This window comes from Monodon monoceros, unplaced genomic scaffold (assembly GCF_005190385.1).
Source record: "Monodon monoceros isolate NGI ecotype Baffin Bay Population unplaced genomic scaffold, NGI_Narwhal_1 Super_Scaffold_21, whole genome shotgun sequence".
Classification (NCBI taxonomy): Eukaryota; Metazoa; Chordata; class Mammalia; order Artiodactyla; family Monodontidae; genus Monodon; species Monodon monoceros.
The window spans coordinates 67,387,086-67,412,863 of record NW_021703778.1 but is presented as its reverse complement, the minus strand read 5'-3'; the positions used below and the strand labels follow the sequence as shown (position 1 = coordinate 67,412,863).

Below are 25,778 nucleotides of genomic sequence, written 5' to 3'. Positions count from 1 at the left end.
TTTGTGATGTGAAAATTATATTAATATATTAATTCAAATTTCAGTGTCCATAAAAAAAGTTTTACTGGCTCATAGCCATGTTCATTCACCTACGTATTATCTATGGATTCATTTCACTTGCACTGCAACAGCAGAGTTAAATAGTTGTAACAGGGACCATATGGCCTGGAAAGCCTAAAATAGTTGCTGTCTGGCCCTTTACAGAAAAAGTGTGCTGACCCCTGCTCTGAACAAGCAGTGTCTGATAGAACTTTTTGCAATGATGGAAATATTCTATTCTTGAGCTGTCCAATTCAGAAGTCACTAGTTACATGTAGTTATGTGAACACCTGAAATATGGTACTGTGACTGAAGAACTGAATCTTAATTTCACTTAATTTAAATAATCACATGTGGCTAGTGGCTACTATATTAGACAGCACAGCTCTAGATGCTCCTCAAATCTTATGTATTGACATTTTTTGCCCCTTGTCCCAACATCTCACTCCCTTCCTGTGACACATCTACACATTCTCAGTTGCCCTCTCTGCCCCACCTTATCTACCTGACCCCAAGTCAGGGTACAATATTTACTAGGTTTTCTTTCTAGACACTCCTCATTGTCACAACAGAAATCTAATCAGTCTACCAGGTTTCACCACATGAATTAACCCACATTATGTGCACACACATAAATGGACACACATTTACACAAGTTTCTTTGTGTCAGAGGATGGCACTGTGGCTATGTTCTTTCTTCTCTGCATGAGAGAATTAGAAAGCCCTCCACATGCTAGATTCCTTGATGCTGCTGGAGCCTGTGATATGGATCACCTCCCTCCAAACACATTCACAGAAGCTGAGAACAGCAGATGTGCGCTTGCTATTTGAATCTCAAGAAAAAAAATCCTTCATCACAGGACTTTCTTTCCTGCCCTCCGAGGCCTAATAAACTGAAGTTAGCTGATTTCTCTAGTTTAATAGATGCTTGCTTTTTTACTGGCCTTGTCTAACTGGGCAAGAGAACAACCCCAATACTGTCTCTATCTTGGCTAGGAGCTCTAGCAAAAGCATTAAAAAAAAAAAAAACTTACCAAACGAAATGAAATCCACATAAATGGACTTCAATAAAGACAGTAGTTAAAATGGAAAGAGATTAGGGTTATAACTCATAAAAAGCCATAACTTTGTAATTATTTGTAAAAGCAATCTTTATAGTCAATTTTTTATACCTACTCCCTAGGAAAAAAACGGGTTTCTGTAAACTTCCAGCTTAAAAAGAAAAAAAGGGACACCTAGTTTTCTTTCTCCAGATTAGCTATAGCAAGCAAACACCACCCCACCCCACCCCTACTCCATTCCAAACATCTATCTGCAAGGCCAAAGCCTCCTAAAAATCCTGGCAGAGAAAGACTCCAGTTTTATATATATCCTACTTTGAGCTTATATAATTGAGACTGTGTCCTGCCTAGAAAAACAAAAACGCTGAATCCTTTAGCCACTATACAAATTGAGAGCCAATGAACCCAACCATCCAAAGGAGGGTACAGATATTTAGGCTGTAGAAGTAAACCAGCTCAGAAATGTGGACCTTCCCTCAGGCCAAGCTGTCCCAGAGTTACAGGGTCAGTGCAAAGTGCTGTAAAGTACTGAAAGGCTACTCCTGGGCGAGTTTGTACTCGGGCTGCTAAGATTTTCCACTAGGCTTTAAATTATGCTATTCATCACTGAGCAACTGACGGCCATCTACCCCCAAGTCTCTCCCACACTTCCTCCCCGGTGTCTCCACAAATAAAAGAGAGACCATATACCACCACCACGTGAACTGAAGAGAGTCTTTCACAGTCTAACCATGAAAAGGAGAAGTTTCCAAGTTACTCTGCCTTTACTCATGTGGCTCCAGCTGCATATTTTGGTTGCTGAGGTGGGTTTCTCATAAACTTGTAAAGTTCTCGTAAACTTTCTTATCACAGCACACAAAATGGTTGCATAACCTGAACTCTTGCATCTCCTGATGTTTTTCTTTAGGCATGCACACACAATCTATCCAGGTGGAAAAATCAATCCATACTCCTCTGTGTTCAGGCTGTCTGTCGTTCAAATAAAAAGGCAGAAAGATAAACTTTTTTTTTTTTTGCTCCTTAGGTTCTTCACCTCCTACCTTTCAATTTTATTTTGGTATTAAGAAAACCAGACAATTCCAGCACAGAATTCAAATTGCTACTGCTTGGTAAACTATTAACTGCATAGTGAACCCAGTGTGGCTTCATTAATAGTACTAGGGTCTGCAGAAAGCCAGAGAGAGACTTTTTCCCCCCCTAAAGAACTGCCATTGGCGTCCTTTCCAACTTTCTCTACAGAAGTTGAACAGAAAAAAAAAAAAAAAAAGAATACAACATGCCTTCATCACTAGAACAAGAATTGGGTGGGTTTTGCCTGGGAATCCAGAGTGATCAGGCCCCCACAAAACCAATGCCCAGAGCTCTGCAACAAGCAGGGTTCACAGTTGAGTGAGCATCAATGCATAATGAGTGGAGGCATTTCAATGCAAATAAATGCTGAATATGAAGGATTAAAGAAAGGGGAAATTAATCTTTTTCATAACACAGGGCACTTTTTTCTCTCCCTTGCGCTCTCTTTTTTAAGTCATGCACACAACTGCTGGAGGGAATCCAACTTCCCCAGTGTGGTAGTGCTGCTTTATAAAAAGCAGAACATACACATTTAAGACCGTGAATTTCCTGAGGATGCCAGCAAATGAGATTCTGACAGCTCTTCTGAACAGCCTCAGAAAAAAAGTGCTTCACTAAGTGGGACCAGAATGACTAGTAAAAATCTCATTTCAAACCAACCTCCTATTTTTCCAAAGCTCATAGCTTCTTGGGGTATGGATGGCTTAAAGGGTTTGGTTTCAGCATTTTGGGATATTTTGATGCATTTACTGAAAGGATTTTATTTTTGTTTGTTTCTAATTCTCCATCCAAGTGATACTTTTGCAATACCAACAAAATAAACAGGGCGGTTTCATGCTGCTTTAGCAGGTGGCTCTATCTCATCCCAGTCTGATCCTCTTATGTCCTAATGTCTCAAACCAAAGAACAAAGTGGCAGCACCTCTTCAGGTTATCCCCCCACCCCACCCCCCACCAAAATCGGCCAGCGAAGGTTACTCAGCTGAATACTATTCACTTGAAGAGATGTTGGACTAGAGCAGCAAAGTTGATTAAAAACCTCTCTGTCCAATCACACGTTTCTATTAAACACAATTCCTCAAACATCCTAATACTCTACCAGGTTATCATTGGAAAAAAAAAAAAAACTTTAAAATTCAAGTGGTCCCTTAAAATACTGTTAACCTAGGTTAAGAATTTTCCTAACTAAAACAAATCCAAGCCTCAGAGAGGAAAATAATTTCCAACTTGTTCCTTTTTCTTCTGTATCATTCTGAGAAAAATGTCAAAGATCTAGAATTTTTAAAATAAGTCTTTATAAATAATGTATCCAAAGATTTTTGACCCACTACATAAAGTAAGAATCCCACTCTTTAAGAAAAATATACAGATTTTGATGAGTTTAAATTCTGAGAGGTTCAAGCCTGATGCCAAGCCTTTAGATGTCTACTGCTTCAATTCCAAAGGACCAGTGGATAGCAATTTTAGTACACAAAACTCCACTATGCTGTATAGTTCCTTTTTTCCTGGGTCAGACAGCTTTATTCTGCTTCATTAACCCCTTCTTTGCTCCTTGATGGATCTTGGAATCCAGTTTCCCTGTAAGGGAGAAAAAGAAGCCTCATTATTTATTTTTTATATTTGCAATGCAAATCTTTCATGGCCTCCCAGGTCTTCTGGTTACTGTGCTGCTGTCACATTCAATTATCTTGCTTCAGGACTCAGACACTTTCAAACTTCAGAGTTTCATTCTGTAAGAATGAGGAAGCAATGGGAACACTGTATAGGGACACACAAATGTACGTACGTACACAGACACAATGAGTATTCACCTAAAAATCTAAGAAGTTAATATTTCTAATTTTGTAGTTACTAGAAAAGAAACATTGCGTTTTCCAGAGTGCCTGATGCTAAGGCAGGTTTTTAAAGAATACACACATAATGATAAAGGAAGACATTTCACACAGTGGGAAACCCATTCCTCTGACCTGTTAACTGGCTGAGCATAATGCATGTACCTCCCTCACAGTGAGAAAAGCAGTTCAACTCACTCCTTTGCTGCCTCAGACTTAATAGGGGGAGTGACCTGAAACAGTGGAGTAGAATCCACACTGAATGCTTTACTGACAAAGGGCCCCTATCACCAGTTAAGAAGGGCAAAGGTCATAGGCTGTATGACTCTCCTAAGTGTTAAAGTTAGAAAACAAGCAACCTTCCTGTCCCAGGTGACCCTAATGAGAGGTACTTCACAGATGTGGTCTCCGACCTCTGACTTCTCAGATCTACCAGGATAAAGTTGGGTTCAGTGGTAGCTGCTGCCTTAGGAAATATCCATCTCATGAAGAAAAACTATCAGAGTTCCTGTCTGCCTGGCCTGAGAACAGAGCTTGCAGGTTGCTTTCTCCCACAAAAAGTCTTATTTAAGTCAATAGAGTTGCTGATGTTGGAAACAGAAATAGTTCAGTTCAGCCTTGGCACTAAATAAACAAACAAACAAAAACAAAAGCAGCTGGGTGTACTTCAGGCCTATACCCACAACCACTGCCCCTTGTATGTTGTCATTTTCATTTGTTGCAGTAATCAGGTATAAGAGAGAAAGCACTGGACACAAAGCCAGGAAACCCAGGTTCTAGTCCTCCTTTGTCTGATACCAACTAGATGAGTGACTTGGGGCAAGTCATTAGATCTCTCTGGACTTCAATATTCTCATTTGTCCAACTAAGGTAAGAATACATGTCCGGACTACTGCACAAGGAGAGTGTGAAAAAAATTACTTCAATCTAACACGTTTCCCTGTTTTCTTAATTTTTTTCTTCTTCCTCATCTTTCCAGGGCGACATCTGCCTCTGGAATAACATTACTTCCTTCTCTGGGCTTCCTTAGAAACCATCACTAAGTGATATCCTAAATGATGTCCACAACAGTCACAATGATGTTGACTTTAATTTGGGCTTTAGAGCACAGAGTTCTCCTAGAGATTTAGGAGTTCTTTCATCCCCCAGGCTGTCTTGCTGGAAATCCAAACATGTGCCAGCAACCTGGCAAAGGGCCCTGTTACGAGGCAAGTTTGCCGTTGTATCCCTAAGACTACCAAATGGCAGGTGCTCAATAAATGAATTAAACAAAGAAAAGCAGACACCACAAATTTCAAAACGTTTACTTTATAGGGACTACTAAGTAACCAAAAATAGCAGATATCAGATAAACATAAAAGAGTACTCATTGTAAAGCTGGTGGTACCCAGAGGTACAAAGAAGTATTGCGTCTCATTAAGCGTTTTAGGACAAGCTAGGACACAATTTAGAATTCCATCTAGGACCACAGACTTCTAGTTCTCTGTACTGAATAAGTTAGAAGACCCAGGTCCCAGTTTTAGTCCTAAGACTACCTATCTGTATAACCTTGAGGAAATCACCTAGTTACTCTTGTCCTCAACTTTTTCAATGCTATGAGGAAACTTGGACTACACAGTACTGAAGGCCCTTTGCAGCTCTGTGATACTGTGCCCTAAAAATGAAATGTAAATTGGAATACTTCGTTTCTGAGGCAATGTGATAAAGTGAGAAGAGCAGGAAACCTAGAGGTAGAAAGACCTGAGCAAAATATAATTTCTGTAAACCTGTTCACTCAGCTATAAAATGAAAGGAAGAAAAAATTCCTACTAACTTACAAAGTTGTTGAGAGGATTATAGCTAATGCTAAGTGTTTTTCTATATACTAAGCACTGTACCAAGTATTTTACATATACTGAATCATTTAATCAAATAATTAATTGAAATAATATAGATCAAAGGGACTTCTCTGGTGGCGCAGTGGTTGAGAGTCCGCCTGCCGTTGCAGCGGACACCGGTTCGTGCCCGGGTCCGGGAAGATCCCACATGCCGCGGAGCAGCTGGGCCCATGAGCCATGGCCGCTGAGCCTGCACGTCTCGAGCCTGTGCTCCGCAACGGGAGAGGCCACGACAGTGAGAGGCCCGCGTACCGAAAAAAAAAAAGAATTCACCTGCCAATGCAGGGGACATAGGTTCGAGCCCTGGTCCAGTAAGATCCCACATGCTGCGGAGCTACTAAACCCGTGCGCCACAACTACTGAGCCTGTGCTCTAGAGCCCAAGAGCCACAACTACTAAGCCCACGTGCCACAACTACTGAGCCCGCGCACCTAGAGCCCGTGCTCCACAAGAGAAGCCACCACAATGAGAAGCCTGCACACCACAACGAAGAGTAGCCCCCACTCGCCGCAACTAGAGAAAGCCTGTGCGCAGCAACGAAGACCCAACGCAGACAAAAATAAATAAATAAATAAAATTTATTAAAAAATATATACATTAAAGTGCTTCATGAGTTCAAAGTTCTCTGAAAAATTAACGGTAGTCGCGTTAGTTATGCTAAGGCTTGGGAGTTGTGTTTCTTAGTTATGGTCTCAGTTTTACTTTTACTTTACCATATTTACCAGATAACTCTAGGCAAGACTTTTAACTATATTTATTTCAGGCTCCCCAAAGCTTTACTGGATAAGAATATTCCAAATATAATTTTCATAAAACTCCAGTCTGACTGTGAAAGCCCTCACATGAGACCAGCTCAGGTAAGATCAACCCACTGGAGCAGAGCACTCAATGGTAGGCCAATTAATCTCTGGCTTCAATGATGACATCATAAAATGGAAAACTGATGGGAGGAAGGAGATACAGAGGACGAAGGATTTCCAGGGCACTCCCAGGGATTCAGAAAGTCTTTCATCCCCTAGACTAACCTAAGAAAACCATACATGTGCCAGCAATCTGTGAGCTCCTTACAACTAAAAACTTCTTTGCATCCCTAATATCTGCCATAGTGACCGCCAATAGTAGCAGTTGGTTTAGCTGGGCAATGAAGGCCACGGACTGGGGCTCCTTGCATGAAGAAGCAGTTATCGTGGATGCCCTCTGAACTCTGAGTTCTAGTTTAGCCTGTTTTTTTAAGACTTGGGATCTGGACAGTTAACTACAGTAATATACAGTACACTCTCTTAAAAGCAGAGAGATAATGCTTAGTTTCTGTATTTCCCCAATATTTTTACATTTAGTACATACAGCATTTCAGTGTTAAACCACATCCTCAATCATGGTGCCTAAAAGAAAATCAAATGCATGTGCAGCAGATGGAGGAGAAGTTAAAAGGGAAAAAACTATTTGCCATCAATCGATATAACTCTCATAGGGATTTTCACATGCTTTGCATAAGATATAAGGCAGAATTTGCATGAGCTTATAAAGCATGTAGTTCATTTAAAGTAAAAAAATTACCTTCATCTCTTTGAGCATTCAACCTACATATCCTACTATACTTAACTTTTTTGCGTTTCTTAATTTGAGCAGACACACAGCCAAGTGATTTCATATTGCACATTGTTTTCTGAATTATTTCAACTTCAAGAAGCACAATTATCCTTAGGTCAAGCAAGCTCAAGTTTACATGTCCAAAAACATAAATAAAAATATATGCCTTTAATTTAAAGCAAATATATACACGTGATACAACATGTAAATGAGTTATATTGTAGACAGTTATTTGCAAGTCAGAAGTTTGGAACTTAGAATAAATTTCCCATAGAACTAATCTATGAAAAGTGGCTAGGGGCTTCCCTGGTGGCGCAGTGGATAAGAATCTGCCTGCCAATGCAGGGGACATGGGTTCAGGCCCTGGTCTGAGAAAATTCCACATGCCGCGGAGCAACTAAGCCCGTGTGCCACAACTACTGAGTCTGCACTCTAGAGCCTGTGAGCCACAACTACTGAGCCTGCGTACCACAACCACAGGAGCCCATGCTCTACAACAAGAGAAGCCACCGCAATGAGAAGCCCGCGCTCTGCAACGAAGAGTAGCCCCTGCTCACCGCAACTAGAGAAAGCCCGCACACAGCAACAAAGACCCAATGCAGCCAAAAATAAATAAATAAATTAAAAATTAAAAAAAACAAAAGAAAAGGGGTCAGGTTCCTAAGCCATCCCACAAGAAAAAAATATTTAAGGCACAGAGCTGTAACTGAAGTAGAGTATTAATATTATTAATACCATGGAACTTAACCACTTCATGTAACAATATTCTAAAAGAAAATGTGAAGCATTCCAAATTAAGAGCCAAGTATAGGAACTCCCTTGTGGTGCAGTGGTTAAGAATCACCTGCCAATGCAGGGGACACGGGTGTGATCCCTGGTCTGGGAAGATCCCACATGTCGCGGAGCAACTGAGCCCGTGCACCACAACTACTGAGCCTGTGCTCTAAAGCCCATGAGCCACAACTACTGAGCCCACGTGCTGCAACTACTGAAGCCCGTACGCCTAGAGCCTGTGCTCCGCAACAAGAGAAGCCACCGCAATGAGAAACCTGCACACCGCAACAAAGACTAGTCCCCACTTGCTCCAAGTAGAGAAAGCCCGCGTGCAGCAACGGAGACCCAACACAGCCCTAAATAAATAAATTTATTAAAAAAAAAAAAAAAGAGCCAAGTATGTATTTTCCCCTATGGAAGTGGGATTAAAGAATTTTCCAACTGTAAACTACTGGAGGTGGTCCCTATGGCTTAAGGGAAGGAAGTTCTGGCAGAGTGTAAGGTTTTTAAAGACAGTAAGGATGAATGAAGGACAAAGGAATGAAGAGTTACAGGGAATAGAAACTTCACACCAGACTAAATCCTCAGGTAGGCTGGCTCCCTCTCAATATAAGTTTTTTTCTGAGACACAGAGATCGGTCAACCTATTCTTTCTCCACTGCCCCCAACCCCCCCCCCCCACCAACCCCTAACTTTACCTATTGTTTCTGACCCATGTTTCACCTGGTCTGGTCTACCATGGAAGAAGCTGCAGTCTCACAATTTCTCTCCAGCCCTGCTGTCCCTAAAACAAGCACACAGCCCATTTTCGCTTTTTAAAGCTTTTAACCAACAGAAGGAACGGGGAAACGCTTTCTCTTAAGACCATCACCCTCCCCGCCTCCTATTAAACCTTGTGGAGAAAAATGAAGGTCATATGTGTGCTGCTGGTGGGTCTCTGGGAGGAGAAAATACTGAAGTAAAACGTTTCAGAGAAATATATAAACTCTGTTTACACAAAACATTTTCTCACAGGAGTTTAAGCAGCAGATGAAAACCAAGATAGAAAGGAAGCTATGAAAAGGTAACTGGGACTAAAGATCAAGTAGCAGTGGGTCTGGGAGAGAAGACTGACCACGTTTTCCTCCTACCACCAGTGTTGCCATCAGTGCCCACAGTAAGGTAAGAATGGACTAGAGTAGGAAGGGGTAAAATTTCTCAACCTAAAACGGAGAGAAAAAGGGAGATTTAAATCCTAAATAGTGAAGAAGAAGGAAAAAGAATTTCCAGGGCCACCTGGCTAACAGGTGGGGTAAAGTATGAAGTAAATTGTGTAAGTGAAGGGCAATTTATGTTCAGATTTTCTGACCTGCAGGAATCTCAGGAATATGTTTCACAAATCATGAGGGTTGCCTGAATTTTGCAGTGAATATACATGAATCTAAATTCATACTCCAAGCATTTCATTTTGTGATCAAAAGCAGTATTATCCACACTGCAGTCAGCTAATCAACAGCATTAGTATCACTTGGGAGAAGGGCACAGGAACCTGTGTTTTAACAGCTCTCTAGGTGACTTTTATTTACATTACAGTCTGAGAAGTACTTCTTTACAGAACAGATTTATATAAAATAGTTGGTCCACGACGAACAAGGTGACATAGTATTGAGCACAGCCGACAACAATGCATGCCTCAGAAGCATCCAGTTCACACAATGGGAAAGCATTGTCACAGAGTCATGAAATAGTAACTGACATGAGCAAATGGGAGAGTTGCTGATGCTGGTTTTTTTTTTTTTAAACATCTTTATTGGAGTATAATTGCTTTACAATGGTGTGTTAGTTTCTGCTTTATAACAAACTGAATCAGTTATACATATACATATGTCCCCATATCTCCTCCCTTTTGCATCTCCCTTCCACCCTCCCTATCCCACCCCTCTAGGTGGTCATAATCCACATAGCTGATCTCCCTGTGCTATGTGGCTACTTCCCACTAGCTATCTGTTTTACGTTTCGTAGTGTATATATGTCCATGCCACTCTCTTGCTTTGTCACAGCTTACCCTTCCCACTCCCCATATCCTCAAGTCCATGCTCTAGTAGGTCTGTGTCTTTATTCCCATCTTACCCCTAGGTTCTTCATGACCTTTTTTTTTTTCTTACATTCCATATATATGTGTTAGCATACGGTATTCGTTTTTCTCTTTCTGATTTACTTCACTCTGTATGACAGACTCTAGGTCCATCCACCTAACTACAAATAACTCAATTTCGTTTCTTTTTATGGCTGAGTAATATTCCATTGTATATATGTGCCACATCTTCTTTATCCATTCATCTGCTGATGTACACTTAGGTTGCTTCCACGTCCTGGCTATTGTAAATAGAGCTGGAATGAACATTTTGGTACATGACTCTTTTTGAATTATGGTTTTCTCAGGGTATATGCCCAGTAGTGGGATTGCTGGATTGTATGGTATTTCTATTTTTAGTTTTTTAAGGAACCTCCATAATTTGTTAAGATGGTGTATCACATTGATTGATTTGCATATATTGAAGAATCCTTGCATTCCCGGGATAAACCCCACTTGATCATGGTGTATGATCCTTTTAATGTGCTGTTGGATTCTGTTTGCTAGTATTTTGTTGAGGATTTTTGCTTCTATGTTCATCAGTGATATTGGCCTGTAGTTTTCTTTGTGACATCTTTGTCTGGTTTTGCTATCAGGGTGATGGTGGCCTCGTAGAATGAGTTTGGGAGTGTTCCTCCCTCTGCTATATTTCGGAAGAGTTTGAGAAGCATAGGTGTTAGATCTTCTCTAAATGTTTGATAGAATTCGCCTGTGAAGCCATCTGGTCCTGGGCTTTTGTTTGTTGGAAGATTTTTAATCACAGTTTCAATTTCAGTGCTTGTGATTGGCCTGTTCATATTTTCTATTTCTTCCTGGTTCAGTCTCAGAAGGTTGTGCATTTCTAAGAATTTGTCCATTTTTTCCAGGTTGTCCATTTTATTGGCATAGAGCTGCTTGTAGTAATCTCTCATAATCCTTTGTATTTATGCAGTGTCTGTTGTTACTTCTCCTTTTTCATTTCTAATTCTATTGATTTGAGTCTTCTCCCTTTTTTTCTTGATGAGTCTGGCTAATGGTTTATCAATTTTGTTTATCTTCTCAAAGAACCGGTTTTTAGTTTTACTGATCTTTGCTATCGTTTCCTTCATTTCTTTTTCATTTATTTCTGATCTGATCTTTATGATTTCTTTCCTTCTGCTAACTTTGGGGTTTTTTGTTCTTCTTTCTCTAATTGCTTTAGGTGTAAGGTTAGGTTGTTTATCTGAGATATTTCTTGTTTTTTAAGGTAGCATTGTATTGCTATAAAATTCCCTCTTAGAACTGCTTTTGCTGCATCCCATAGGTTTTGGGTCATTGTGTTTTCATTGTCATTTGTTTCTAGATATTTTTTGATTTCCTCTTTGATTTCTTCAGTCATCTCTTGGTTATTAAATAGTGTATTGTTTAGCCTCCATGTGTTTGTATTTTTTACAGCTTTTTTCCTGTAACTGATATCTAGTCTCATAACGTCGTGGTCAAAAAGATATTTCATATGATTTCAATTTTCTTAAATTTACCAAGGCTTGATTTGTGACCCAAGATATGATCTATCCTGGAGAATGTTCCATGAGCACTTGAGAAGAATGTGTATTATGTTGTTTTTGGATGGAATGTCCTATAAATATCAATTAAGTCCATCTCATTTAATGTATCATTTAAAGCGTGTGTTTCCTTATTTATTTTCATTTTGGAAGATCTGTCCACTCGTGAAAGTGGGGTGTTAAAGTCCCCTACTATGATTGTGTTACAGTCAATTTCCCCTTTTATGGCTGCTAGTATTTGCCTTATGTACTGAGGTGCTCCTATGTTGGGCACATAAATATTTACAATTGTTGTATCTTCTTCTTGGATTGACCCCTTGATCATTATGTAGTGTCCTTCTTTGTCTCTTCTAATAGTCTTTGTTTTAAAGTCTATTTTGTCTGATATGAGAATTGTTACTCCAGCTTTCTTTTGATTTCCATTTGCATGGAATATCTTTTTCCATCCCCTCACTTTCAGTCTGTATGTGTCCCTAGGTCTGAAGTGGGTCTATTGTAGACAGCATATATACGGGTCTTGTTTTTGGATCCATTCAGCCAGTCTATGTCTTTTGGTTGGAGCATTTAATCCATTTACATTTAAGGTAATCATTGATATGTATGTTCCTATTCCCATTTTCTTCATTGTTTTGGGTTTGTTATTGCAGGTCTTTTCCTTCTCTTGTGTGTCCTGACTAGAGAAGTTCTTTTAGCATTTGTTGTAAAGCTGGTTTGGTGGTGCTGAATTCTCTCAGCTTTTGCTTGTCTGTAAAGGTTTTAATTTCTCCATCAAATCTGAATGAGATCCTTCCTGGGCAGAATAAGCTTGGTTGTAGGCTTTTCTCCTTCATCACTTTAAATATGTCCTGCCACTCCCTTCTGGCTTGCAGAGTTTCTGCTGAAAGATCAACTGTTAACCTTATGGGGATACCCCTGTATGTTATTTGTTGTTTTTCCCTTGCTAATTTTAATATTTTTTCTTTGTATTTAAGTTTTGAGTTTGATTAATATGTGTCTTGGCATGTTTCTCTTTGGATTTATCCTGTATGGGACTCTGTGCTACCTGGACTTGATTAACTATTTCCTTTCCCATATTAGGGAAATTTTCAACTATAATCCCTTCAAATATTTTCTTAGTCTCTTTCTTTTTCTCTTCTTCTTCTGGGACCCCTATACTTTGAATGTTGGTGCATTTAATGTTGTCACAGAGGTCTCTGAGACTGTCCTCAATTCTTTTCATTCTTTTTTCTTTATTCTGCTCTGCAGTAGTTATTTCCACTATTTTATCTTCCAGGTCACTTATCCATTCTTCTGCCTCAGTTATTCTGCTATCGATTCCTTCGGGAGAATTTTAAATTTCATTTATTGTGTTGTTCATCACTGTTTGTTTGCTCTTTAGTTCTTCTAGGTCCTTGTTAAACGTTTCTTGTATTTTCTCCATTCTGCTTCCAAGATTTTGGATCATCTTACTATCATTATTCTGAATTCTTTTTCAGGTAGACTGCCTATTTCCTCTTCATTTGTTAGGTCTGGTGGGTTTTTACCTTGCTCCTTCATCTGCTGTGTGTTTCTCCGTCTTCTCATTTTGCTTAACTTACTGTGTTTGGGGTCTCCTTTTCGCAGGCTACAGGTTCGTAGTTCCCGTTGTTTTTGGTGTCTGTCCCCAGTGGCTTAGGTTGGTTCAGTGGGTTGTGTAGGCTTCCTGGTGGAAGGGACTAGTGCCTGTGTTCTGGTGGATGAGGCTGTATCTTGTCTTTCTGGTGGGCAGGTCCACGTCTGGTGGTGTGTTTTGGGGTGTCTGTGGCCTTATTATGATTTTAGGCAGCCTCTCTGCTAATGGGTGGGGTTGTGTTCCTGTCTTGCTAGTTTTTTGGAATAGGGTGTCCAGCACTGTAGCTTGCTGGTCGTTGAGTGGAGCTGGGTCTTGGCGTTGAGATGGAAATCTCTGGGAGATTTTCGCCGTTTGATATTATTATGTGGAGCTGGGAGGTCTCTTGTGGACCAGTGTCCTGAACTTGGCTCTCCCACCTCAGAGGCACAGCCCTGATGCCTGGCTGGAGCACCAAGAGTCTGTCATCCACACAGCTCAGAATAAAAGGGAGAAAAAAAGAAAGAAAGAAAGAGAGCAACCAAACCAAAAAACAAATCCACCAATGATAACAAGTGCTAAAAACTATACTAAAAAAACCCAAAAAACGGACAGACAGAACCCTAGGACACATGGTAAAAGCAAAGCTATACAGACAAAAACACACACAGAAGCATACACATACACACTCACAAAAAGAGAAAAAGGGAAAAAAATATATATATCATTGCTCCCAAAGTCGACCTCCTCAATTTGGGGTGATTCGTTGTCTATTCAGGCATTCCACAGATGCAGGGTACATCAAGTTGATTGTGGAGATTTAATCCGCTGCTCCTGAAGCTGCTGGGAGAAATTTCCCTTTCTCTTCTTTGTTCGCACAGCTCCTGGGGTTCAGGTTTGGATGTGGACCTGCCTCTGCATGTAGGTCGCCTGAGGGCGTCTGTTCTTCACTCAGACAGGACGGGGTTAAAGGAGCAGCTGATTCGGGGGCTCTGGCTCACTCAGGCCCGGGGGGAGGGAGGGGTACGGAATGCCGGGCGAGCCCGCAGCGGCAGAGGCCGGCGGGACGTTGCACCAGCGTGAGGTGTGCCGTTCTCCCGGGGAAGTTGTCCCTGGATCACGGGACCCTGGCAGTGGCGGGCTGCACAGGCTCCTGGGAGGGGAGGTGTGGATAGTGACCTGTGCTTGCAGACAGGCTTCTTGGTGGCTGCAGCAGCAGCCTTAGCGTCTCATGCCGGTCTCCGGGGTCTCGCACCCGTCTCTGGAGCTCCTTTAAGCAGCGCTCTTAATCCCCTCTCATCGCGCACCAGGAAACAAAGAGGCAAGGAAAAGTCTCTTGTCTCTTCAGCAGCTCCAGACTTCTTCCCGGAGTCCCTCCCGACTAGCCGCGGTGCACTAGGCCCCTTCAAGCTGTTTTCAGCAGCCAACCCCAGTCCTGGCCCTGGGATCTGACCTCCAAAGCCCGAGCCTCAGCTCCCAGCCCCGCCCGTCCCGGCGGGTGAGCAGACAAGCCTCTCGGGCTGGAGAGTGCTGGTCGGCACCGATCCTCTGTGCGGGAATCTCTCTGCTTTGCCTGCTGCACCCCTGTTGCTGCGCTCTTCTCCGTGGCTCCGAAGCTACCCGCCTCCGCCACCCACAGTCTCTGTCCGCTAAGGGGCTTCCTACTGTGTGGAAATCTTTCCTCCTTCACAGCTCCCTCCCACTGGTGCAGGTCTCGTCCCTATTCTTTTGTCTGTTTTTTCTTTTTTCTTTTGCCCTACCCAGGTACGTGGGGAGTTTCTTGCCTTTTGGGAGGTCTGAGGTCTTCTGCCAGCATTCAGTGGGTGTTCCGTAGGAGTTGTTCCACGTGTAGGTGTATTTCTGATGTATTTGTGGGGAGGTGATCTCCACGTTTTACTCTTCCGCCATCTTGAAGCTCCTCCGCTGATGTTGTTTTTAAAATGAAGTTAGGGACTGCCCTGGTGGCGCAGTAGTTAAGAATCTTCCCGCCAATGCAGGGGACACAGGTTCAATCCCTGGTCCGGGAAGATCTCATATGCCGCGGAGCAACTAAGCCCATGCGCCACAGCTACTGAGCCTGCGCTCTAGAGCCTGCGAGCCACGACTACTGAAGCCCACGCGCCTACAGCCCATCCTCTACAACAGGAGAAGGCACAGCAATGAGAAGCCTGTGCACTGCAACAAAAAGTATCCACCACTGGCTACAACTAGAGAAAGCCTGCGCACAGCAATGAAGACCCAGCACAGCCCAAAATAAATAAATTTATTTTTAAAAAAAATGGGAAGTTAGGCAAAGAGGACACCACTATATGTTTCTTGAGATTCCTTGGAAATAAAAGATGCTGCTGTAGCACTAGACAGAGAAAGAGGAGTTGGGAGTTGAAGAAGAGCTGGAAGTTGAAAGAATCAAGTCACAAGCACTCCTAAGAAGTGAATATGCAGAGGGTACTATAATCACAAACACATAAAAGCAAACATTACAGAAAAGAAAACAATCAGGAGATTTCAAAAAGAGGATGAAAAGCAAGAGGGCTAGAGCAGAGCTCTAGGAAGCAGTAATCAAGGGAATAGTGGGAAGTGGTACCTCCAAAATAGACATTCAAAAATAGACACTTAAAAAGTTAAGTCTTATTCTCAGATTGAATACTGAGGAACAATGCATAAATGACAATGTTGCCACTGGCACTGGCTTAATACTTCCTTTACTAAGAACAGTACAGTGGGGCAAACGTACTCTTGGCTGACAAATAGGATTTTAAAGGTAATGGGGTCCTAAATGGAAGTTTAGAGTGATTCACTCATATACCAATAATTGTGGATCGAGGTATATTTTGGAAAGGCTATACTGTAGTTAACTTAACATTAAAGTTATTGATAAATAGAATTTTTTTTATTGAAGTATAGTTGATTAACAATGTTGTGTTAGTTTCAGGTATATGATAAGTAGAATTTTACTAATCCTCCAAATATTTGAGATGACATAGAACAGGGTAAAAAGAGAAAAAAAATTTTAAGTTAAACAAGTGAGATTCAAGACAAAAAGAAAAAAATTAGACCATCAAAGCTTGTGACTTACAGATTTTTGGACTTCCTTTAATAGGAAACTTCACAATCATTTCCTGGGGATTTGTGCAGATGAAAACAAATGGAGAATCAGATTCTTGACTCATGTCTGGATACTGTGAAATATAAAAATAAAAAGTTCAGGCTAGTTGGAACAAATTTTGAATTTCAAAGAGATCAAAGGATGTCCCAGAATCCACCTCAACATTCTGATAATAGTACTCTCCATTACGCAGTCAGGTAAAGAGGATTATGCTCAGTAAGCAAGAACAAACCTTCAACTTTCCCCAGGCTTTAGCACAGTATTCTTATACAGTCTTTTGCCCACCATCTGTGACTTCCTATAATGGAAACAACTTCTTCAAAAAAGATGCCTGACATCTTCCCAGAGAATCAAAACTGACTAGTCTTTCAATATAAGTGACTGTGAGTTGGGAGATTCAGAGGTCTCCTTCAGGAACATCAGGCACCCCCAGGTTCAGCTCAAGTGAAACAGTGGAAGATTTAAGAAAAATAGAACATTTGTGGAAATTCTGCCAGAAACAATCAACAGAGCCCTTCTCTCACTAAAGGGAAGGAAGATGATTCATTCTGAAAGGTATGAACATGCCAAAGTTGTTTTGCTGGATGCATTCCAGACTCACTTAGGGTGAAAAGGTAATGGTAGAGCAATTCTGAAAATAATTTAGAAGCCTCCTTTGGATCTCATATCACAAAACAAATCTGTGTGAATACTTAGGACTTTTACTCCTTCTGCAAAGACAGACACAGAACGTAGAGTAAGACTATCTGGCCACACAATCACAACTTAAGGAACAACTGGGGTTGGCAGTAAGTGCTCTCTAGCAATGCCCAACTGACCAGGTACTTCATTATTTCCTATCTTGGGATGTCCTGTGTTTAGCATGTTGGATAAATACGACCCAAAAGCTGACTATGGCTGTGGGTCAGACTTCATCATCGGAGGAGCCTTTCTCCTAGTAATTAAAAAGTATGAAATTATTTTCCACTCTTATTCACCTGCTAAGATGTGTCCTCTAAGATATAAAAGGCTTTAAAGTAAAAATGGACGCTTCAGTAAAGTAAATAAGAAAATTCAAATGTCTCTGTAACTAGTGGAAGCATAAACAGGCAACTTCTTTACTGACTACTCTGTCCCAAAGCTGTGAAGAAACAGAAGGGATTTACAGTGGCTTTTAGTCCTGCCCACATACCATGGGTTTCTGTGTGGGACAGGTGTGGCATGTACTTTGACAAAACATAGCTTAATATCAAGTATCAGCCACATTTATATTCACAGGCACTCACAATTATATTCACATGAACATTCAAAATGCTCATGGTAGAAAATAAAGACTAAAGATGGAAGGAGAAACTTTCTTCTTTCCTTATCCTTTGGATCTTTAGAATGCAAAGAAAAGCAGGGTCAGCTGTTACTGTTGAGGTGCTTTGGGACAAATAAAACCTAATTCTCCAGAGGCCAGAGCAGCAACAGTCACCATTCACATTACTTCAATTTTCCTGCTCTCTCTTCTCTGTGTCTTAGAGAGTGTCAAGGCAGAGGACAAACCTGCCAGGACTTCACAGCTCCGCTTTTCCAAAACTACAAGCCATTTCACTCCTCTTTCTTCCACATCAATAAATGTTCTCTCTCTGCTGGATCAATCCCATTAACAAACATACTTTCTATAATGTCTGCCATAAAACAAAAACTCCCCAGATCCCACATTCTCCTCCAGCTGCTGCTCCATTTCTCAGATTCCTTTCAAAACAAAATGCATTAAAAGATTATCTATACACTCTGCCTCAAATTTGTCTCCTATTTGTTCTTGAATTCACTATAGAGAGGCTTTCACTCCCATCATTCCACCAAAACTGTTCTTGTAAAGGTTAGCGTTCACTTCCATGCTGCCAAATCAAACGATCAATTCTCAGTTCTCATCTTAATTGATTTATGTAGAACTTGACAGAATTCTTCTCTCCCTCCTTCTTGAACACATTCCTCACTTTGCTTCCAGGATACAATTCTCCTTCTGGTGTTGCTTCTTCACTGACTGCTCCTCATTTCCCCATCGTTTAAATGCTGGAGTACTTCAAGAGTCAAACCTCAGACCTCATCTCTCTCTACATTCACAACCTTGGCTATTTCCTCCAGTCTCAAAGTTAAAAAATAAGGTCCTGAATTTGTAACTAGGAGAGGTGATGGATGTTAACTAAACTTATTGTGGTAATCATTTTGCAATATATAGATCATATATCAAATCTTCATGTTGTACAACCTTAAACTAATACAATGTTATACACAATTATATCACAATAAAACAGGAAAAAAATAAGGTCCTGTAAATATAAATCAATACCACAATGAGATACCACTTTACTCTCACTAGGATGACTTATTATAAAACAAAACGAAAATAAAAAACAGGAAAAATAACAAGCATGGGTAAGGATGTGAAGAAACTGGAACACTCATGCATTGCTGGTGTGAACGTAAAACGGTGCAGTTGCTGTGAAAAACAGTTCGGTGGTTCTTTTAAAAGTTAACCGTAGAATGACCGTATGATCCAGCAATTCTACTTCTAGGTATATACTCAAAAGAACTGAAAATAGGGATTCAGATATTTGTACACCAATGTTCACTGCAGCATTATTCACAATAGCCAGTGGTTTCCACAATCCAAATGTCTAATGATAGATAAATGGATAAACAAAATATGGCATATACATACAATGGAATATTATTAAGCCTTAAAAAGGAATGAAATTCTGATACATGCTACAACATGAATGAACCTAGAAAAATTATGCTAAGTGAAATAAACCATACACAAAAGGACAAATATTATATGAGTCTACTTATGTGAGATGCTTAGAATAGGCAAATTCGGGAATTCCCTGGTGGTCCAGTGGTTAGGACTTGGTGCTTTCACTGCCAGGGCTGGTGTTCAATCCCTGGTCAGGGAACTAAGATCTCACAAGCAAAAAAAGATAAATTCATACAGAAAGAAAGTATAATAGAGGTTACTAGGGGCTGGGGGAAGGAGGAAAGAGGAGTTAATATTCACTGGGTACAAAGTTTCTGTTTGAGATGATGAAAACTTCTGGAGATGGACGGTTGCACAACACCGTGAATGTACTTAATACCCCTGAATTGTGCAGTTAAAAATAGTTTAAACGGTAAGTTTGTGTTATGTATATTTACCACAATAAAAATAAAATAAAATAAAAAATCAAGGTCCTGGATTTCCTTTCCAAACCTGCCCCTCTCTTATTCATACCCCTTTAAAACAAATAGCTATTCCATCTTTCTAGTTGTTCAGGCCAAAAACCCCACAACCAACCCGCTGGGAAATCCTGTTAACTCTATCTTCGAAAGATACCCAATAGCTCACCACTTCTTAAGACCTCCTTTGCTACTTCCCTGGTTCAGGCCATCACAATGTCTCCCTGGATTACCACAATAACTTCCTAATTGGTTTCTCTGTTTCTGCCCTTTAACCTCCCTCTTGCCTATTCTCAACACAGCAGGCTGAGCTATTTTTAAAAAATATATCAGATCATGTCACTCCCCTGTTTAAAACTCTCCAATGGCTTTTCATCAGTCAGAATAAAAGACTAAGTCCTCACTATGACCTACATGTCCCTAGACAATCTGGCCCCCATTTCCTCTCTGATGCCTTCTCCTACTACTCTCCCCACTTTCCACTCCAGCCACACAGGCTTCCTTGTTCCTGCCTCTGGATGTTTGTACTTGCTTACCTCTCTTCCTGGGATGCTTTCCCTGCTAGGTATCTACATGGTTTCCTCTCTCTTTCTTCAGGACTTTGTTTATATGTCAACTTTGTAGTGGGTCTTCTGGCACTCTTAACCCCCATCTCCTACCTTATTTTTTTTTCTACAGCACTTACCATCATCTGATACTATGTAATTCACTTACTTAAATTTTTAAATTTGGACTTTCCTTACTAGGATAAAAGCTCCACAAAGGGAGGGATCTTTTGTCTGTTTTGTTTACTCCTCAGCACCTAGAATCATGCCTGGCACATAGTAGGCAATCAATAAATATTTGTTGGATGAAAGAACAAAAAAATTTACCAACTTGTGCTTTTAAGTTATCTTAACCATTCTAAATATGCACATGCTGGGAACTGGACACACTTAGGACTAAACTCTAGATAAAAGCAGGTGCTACTCTGTAACCTGTTATCCCTCAAGCTAAATTAGAACTTTTGTGTCTTGGCAAATGGCCAGTAAGGCCCTATGTTTAATGAAAACTACCCTGACATATATTAACAGAGTAAGAAAATGTCAAATAATGGGGAAAATGATGGATAAATGAAATTATAGAACAAGAGGTTCCTTGGACCCATTCATGCCTTACAATAGAGATAAAAACTAAAATTAACTTTCCCAGCTGAATCTAAATCCAAGTTTCATGTGAATATTCCTTTTCCCAAGGTCTATCACTAAATTTCACGGGGCTTACAAGAAACAGAGCTGAAGTGCAAAGAAGCCTACAGGAATAAAGAAAAGTAAGAAAAAAAAAAGAAAAAAGAAAAGAAAAGTAAGGCCTATGTGTTGGGAGAAGGGATTCTTTTTCACAGTAAAATGCATTAAAGCAAAGTCAGCTTGGCAGAGCCTCAGTACCTGCAAAAAAGTATAATCTCTGCAACTGGGTCTTAGACATGACAGACCACATTAAACACCAACAAGACTTACAAGAAAGGGATTTTTGGTTTGAAAGTCAAAAGACTAAAATGCAGCTGACTCAAAGAAAGAGTAAATTAAGAAAAAGGAGGTTCATATTTGTGAAGAACGTGAATAAACTCTCGATGTCATATCCAGTTTAGAGAGGATGCTAGACTAAGGGTCACGGAGATGGCACAATAGATAGGATAGGGAATGTGGGTTATAAGCCCAAGCAACTCAAAGCAACCATTTACATTCAGTAACAGACTCCTCAGGACGCTGCTGTTCTTGTCTTCAATAACATGACTCCTATCACCTGGTTTCCAGCCTGATGATTGCGGGAGGTGGGCCTACTCTTCTTTCATGCCTCATAAGTTTCATAGCTGTCTAACACAACAGATAATTAACTACTAAACAGCCATTTTCTTCTCCAATCCAGAGGGAAATTGTTCACTAGTCAACTAGAAAACATTTTTCTTGCCATTTTCATAAGAGAAAAAAAAAGTTTAGTGGTTTTTGGCAACCACTACTGACTCAGAGCCAAGTGAGCATTTTCACCAACTCCACCAGACTCCATTTAATCCTCGTACTGAAATGATCAGAAAGTCCCAAATGATGTCACTCTTCCCAAAAAATCCCCAGATGACCTATATGTAAATCTTACACCTGTCTCCAGAGGACTAACAGCTAAAGCAAACATTTAAGAAGAAACTCATTGACAAAGAACATATATTTGCTGTAGGTTTTCTTGGTCTGAACTTTGAGGAACTAGACAGGACATGAAATCAGGCTCTGAAATCTAGTTAGCTGAAAACCAACTCCAAGAAGATTGAGGTGATAATACTCAGAAAGAGAGAAGGAAATGAGTCTGATAAAAAGGCCACAAGCACAACAGATCCAAAGAAGCATATCCTGAAAACAACTGCGTTCTCTGATAAATAGTTCTCATTAAAAAGAAAATAGTTCTCATTTTCCTTCAAAGCAATTCAAGGTGTTCACAGGATAACTAATACCTTGGCCCCACTATACTGGAGGATAAGATTTTTTTCGCATCAGAGTTAACATATTGATCATGATACTCTGATGAGATGACTACTGCATATTTGACTGGAGTTGGATAAAGATCATGCCAACTGGCCCTAAGTGGGATAGCTGAACTCACGTACCAGTACCCAGTGCAAATCATGTGCCTAGCAGCAAACATAGAGGGTTCCAGCTCAATGCTACAGAGACCATCCATATTTGCTCCAGGCAAGAGGAATAAGGGATAAGCAAGATGCAGCTTTTGGGTCTTCCAGACACTTGTGGAAGATGATCTGGTTGAAGCCACACAGCATTGGTATCTTGGTCCCAGTGTGACTTTCTGTGCTCTTGGGAATGCTATCTATACTGAAACCTCCACACACAAAAGAACCCGAGAACTTATATTTTCTCTAAAATTAACCTCATAGATTTTCTGCCCTGATTCTTCAAGACCTAAATGGGAATCACCCATTCATGACAATTATTTTTGTGTTTTTTTGTTGTTGTTTTTTCATGACGATTTTTTTTGGTCTTAATTTGCATATAGCAGGCTTTCACTCCAACTTAAACTAGTGAGAACCAAAAGAAAATTGCTCTTAATTAAAGATACTACATTGTAAGGTCCTTAACCATTCAAATCTACCCCAATATCTCAGAATGCTAAGACTCCTCTTGTGTTAAGGGCTCTGCCAATTTTAGATTTTTATCTCCCAATGGCTCGTCTGACTCAACTGAGAACAACTACTGAGGGAGAGCTCAGCTAATCCTTTGATATGAGTTAACATATCAAGGTAAGATCATTATCAAGTAATATAGTGTTATTAACAGCAACAATACCTCTTTATCAAGTAACATGTCCTTTAGAACAAAACAGATTAAAATATTTTAAAAAGTCCAACTGAAAAATCATAGAAAAACTGATTTTTGTATGGCAATCACATACTACAGAACATCTCTCCTTTACTGCTACAATACAGGCTTCCTTTGCCACACAGCTCCTTTATTTTAAAAAGTCATTTTCCTTAAAAGAAAATACTCTTCTTATGTATACCCCATCTAGACTAATGGTACTACCATTTACCCCCTCACCGCAGCCAGAAACCAAAGTTTATCTTAGACTTCTTTCTGTCTCCCTTCACATCCAATCAAATCACCAAGTCCTACAGACTTTATCTCCTAAACATTTCAAACATCTGTTCCTTTCTTTCCAACTCAACTGCCAGAGCATTGTTGCTGGCCTCCATCATGCCTCCACCTGGACAATCATGATAATTTCCTAACTCATCTACTTGTTTTCAGGCTTGCCTCATCCAGTCCATCTTTCCTGCTGCTGCCAGAACAATCTTTCTAAAATGTACATCTTATTATCTTATTACATCACTTACATGGTTGCCTTCAGAATACAAGTCAAATTATTTCACATAGCATTTAAGGCTTTTCATATATCAACCAGTGCCTGCCCCTCAATTTATTGTCACCACCGTTAAGTGAACACCTACTATGTGCCAAGCTATATGCTAGGACACTGGAGACAACAAGGTGAGCTGACATAGATGGTGACCTAAAGGAACTACATGTGAACATATAATTACCAAAAAAAAAAAAGGTTAAAAATGTAAATAGAAATATGAACACAGTAGCCCAGAGAAGGAAGTAATTAATCCTGTCAGGGAGGAAATGGGTTGAGGTCAGAGAAGACTCTACAGGAGACAGGGACACCTGAGCTCTTTCAAAGAATGAATAGAATTCTCATGGGGGACAAAAGCATGGAGACATAGGAAGGTATATTGAGGAAGATATAAATTCTGCTTTCTTCAGGGATTTCCTTTTTTTTTTGAAGGTTTCTTCACTCTCCCCACCCTGCCTCCAGCCAAGCTGAGTTAGAAGTGAGATCCTTTCCTTTATGCATTCCTTTAGTCATATGATAATTATCAGGGTTGGGTTTTCTTGTCTCAGTCTCTTCTAGAAGACTTAAAAAGTTCAAGAGGGGATGGAATATCTTGTTAAAACTCCAGATCCTTAATCTTTAGCACAGTGCCTGACATATGACAGATGGTCAAATACTTGCTGAATGTGTGATTATATAATATTCCGAGTAATAACGTCTTAAATTAGGAGATAATTTGCCCCCTGGTTCATAAAGTACACTGGATAACAAACTAAGAAGGCGTTCAACAGGTTGCAAAAAGATAGCAAGGTTGTAACGCTACAGCAGATTCCTTCTAGATCAAGCAGACTGCTTTCTCTCTAAGCCTGGGTTTACTTATAGGTAAAATGAAGGTGTCACATTAAGTGACTGAATCTACCTACATAAAACCTTGCATCTGTCCCCACCCCTCTTGTCTCATTCCACTGCCATTTCCTAGAACAGATTTTAAAAATATATCCAACCTGGATGACAAGTGTCTCCTCACTAGACTTCCCACCTTCAGTCTCTTCACCGCAATCCATCTTCCACATTGCTGCCAGATTCATTTTCTGGCTCCGATGACCTTCAAAACACCCCTCCCTGATCCCACAATGGACTAGAGAAAAAAGTCTTACCTCTGTAGCTTATCACTCAAAGCTATCTACCATCTGACCACAACATACCTTTCCATTCAACAAAGTGGTTTGCTATTATTCTCCATACAGGCCCATGACTTTCCACCTCACATTACTCCCTCTCCCTTAGAATATGCTTTCCTACCATGGAAGTAGGAAGACTTGAACAGCAACCCCAATTCTACCATTTACTGACTGACAGTACACAAGTTATCTTAACTCTGAGTCTTAAGTTCTCTCATCTCTAAAAGAGGAGTAAAGATACCTTGCTTGGTATCAAGTTGTTGTGAGGATTAGAAAATAACATACGTAATAGGTCTGGCACATAATAACTGATCAAAAAGTGATAGATTTTATCATTAATATGCTTCAAGGCTAATTCAAAAGCCACATTCCTAAGATGTTCAACATTGCTAATTGTTAGAGAAATGCAAATCACACCTACAACAAACTACCACCTCACACCAGTCAGAATGGCCATCATTAAAAAGTCTACAAAGAACAAATGCTGGAGAGGGTATGGAGAAAAAGGAACCCTCCTACACTGTTGGTGGGAATTTAAGTTGATGCAGCCACTATTCAAAACAGTATGAGGTTCCTCAGAAAACTAAAAACAGAATTACCATATTATTCAGCAATCCCACTCCTGGGCACATACCTGGACAAAACCATAATTTAAAAAGATACATGCACTCCTATGTTCATAGCAGCACTATTTACAATAGCCAAGACGTGGAAACAACCTAAATGTCCATTGACAGATGAGTGGATAAAGAAGATGTGGTACATACATACAATGGAATACTACTCAGCCATAAAAAAGAGCAAAATAATGCCATTTGCAGCAACATGGATGCAACTAGAGATTATCATACTAAGTGAAGTAAGTCAGAAAGAGAAAGACAAATACCGTATGATATCACTTTTATGTGGAATCTAAAATATGGCACAAGTGAACCTATCTACAAAACAGAAACAGACTCGCAGACATAAAGAAGAGACTTGTGGCTGCC

General features: G+C 40.3%; 1 protein-coding gene across 1 annotated transcript in view; it reads right to left on the bottom strand.

Annotated features, from left to right (window-relative positions):
- Nucleotides 1–3,443: 3,443 nt before the first annotated feature.
- Nucleotides 3,444–25,778, bottom strand: part of TRIP4 (thyroid hormone receptor interactor 4) — a 66,678-nt gene continuing 44,343 nt past the window's right edge. Inside the window, exons 12-13 of the mRNA XM_029238843.1 lie at nucleotides 16,520–16,622; nucleotides 3,444–3,748 (exon numbers count right to left, since the gene is read on the bottom strand). Of these exons, the coding sequence (XP_029094676.1) occupies nucleotides 3,681–3,748; nucleotides 16,520–16,622 (171 nt within the window). The 3' untranslated portion in view covers nucleotides 3,444–3,680. The remainder of the gene's footprint in view (nucleotides 3,749–16,519; nucleotides 16,623–25,778) is intronic.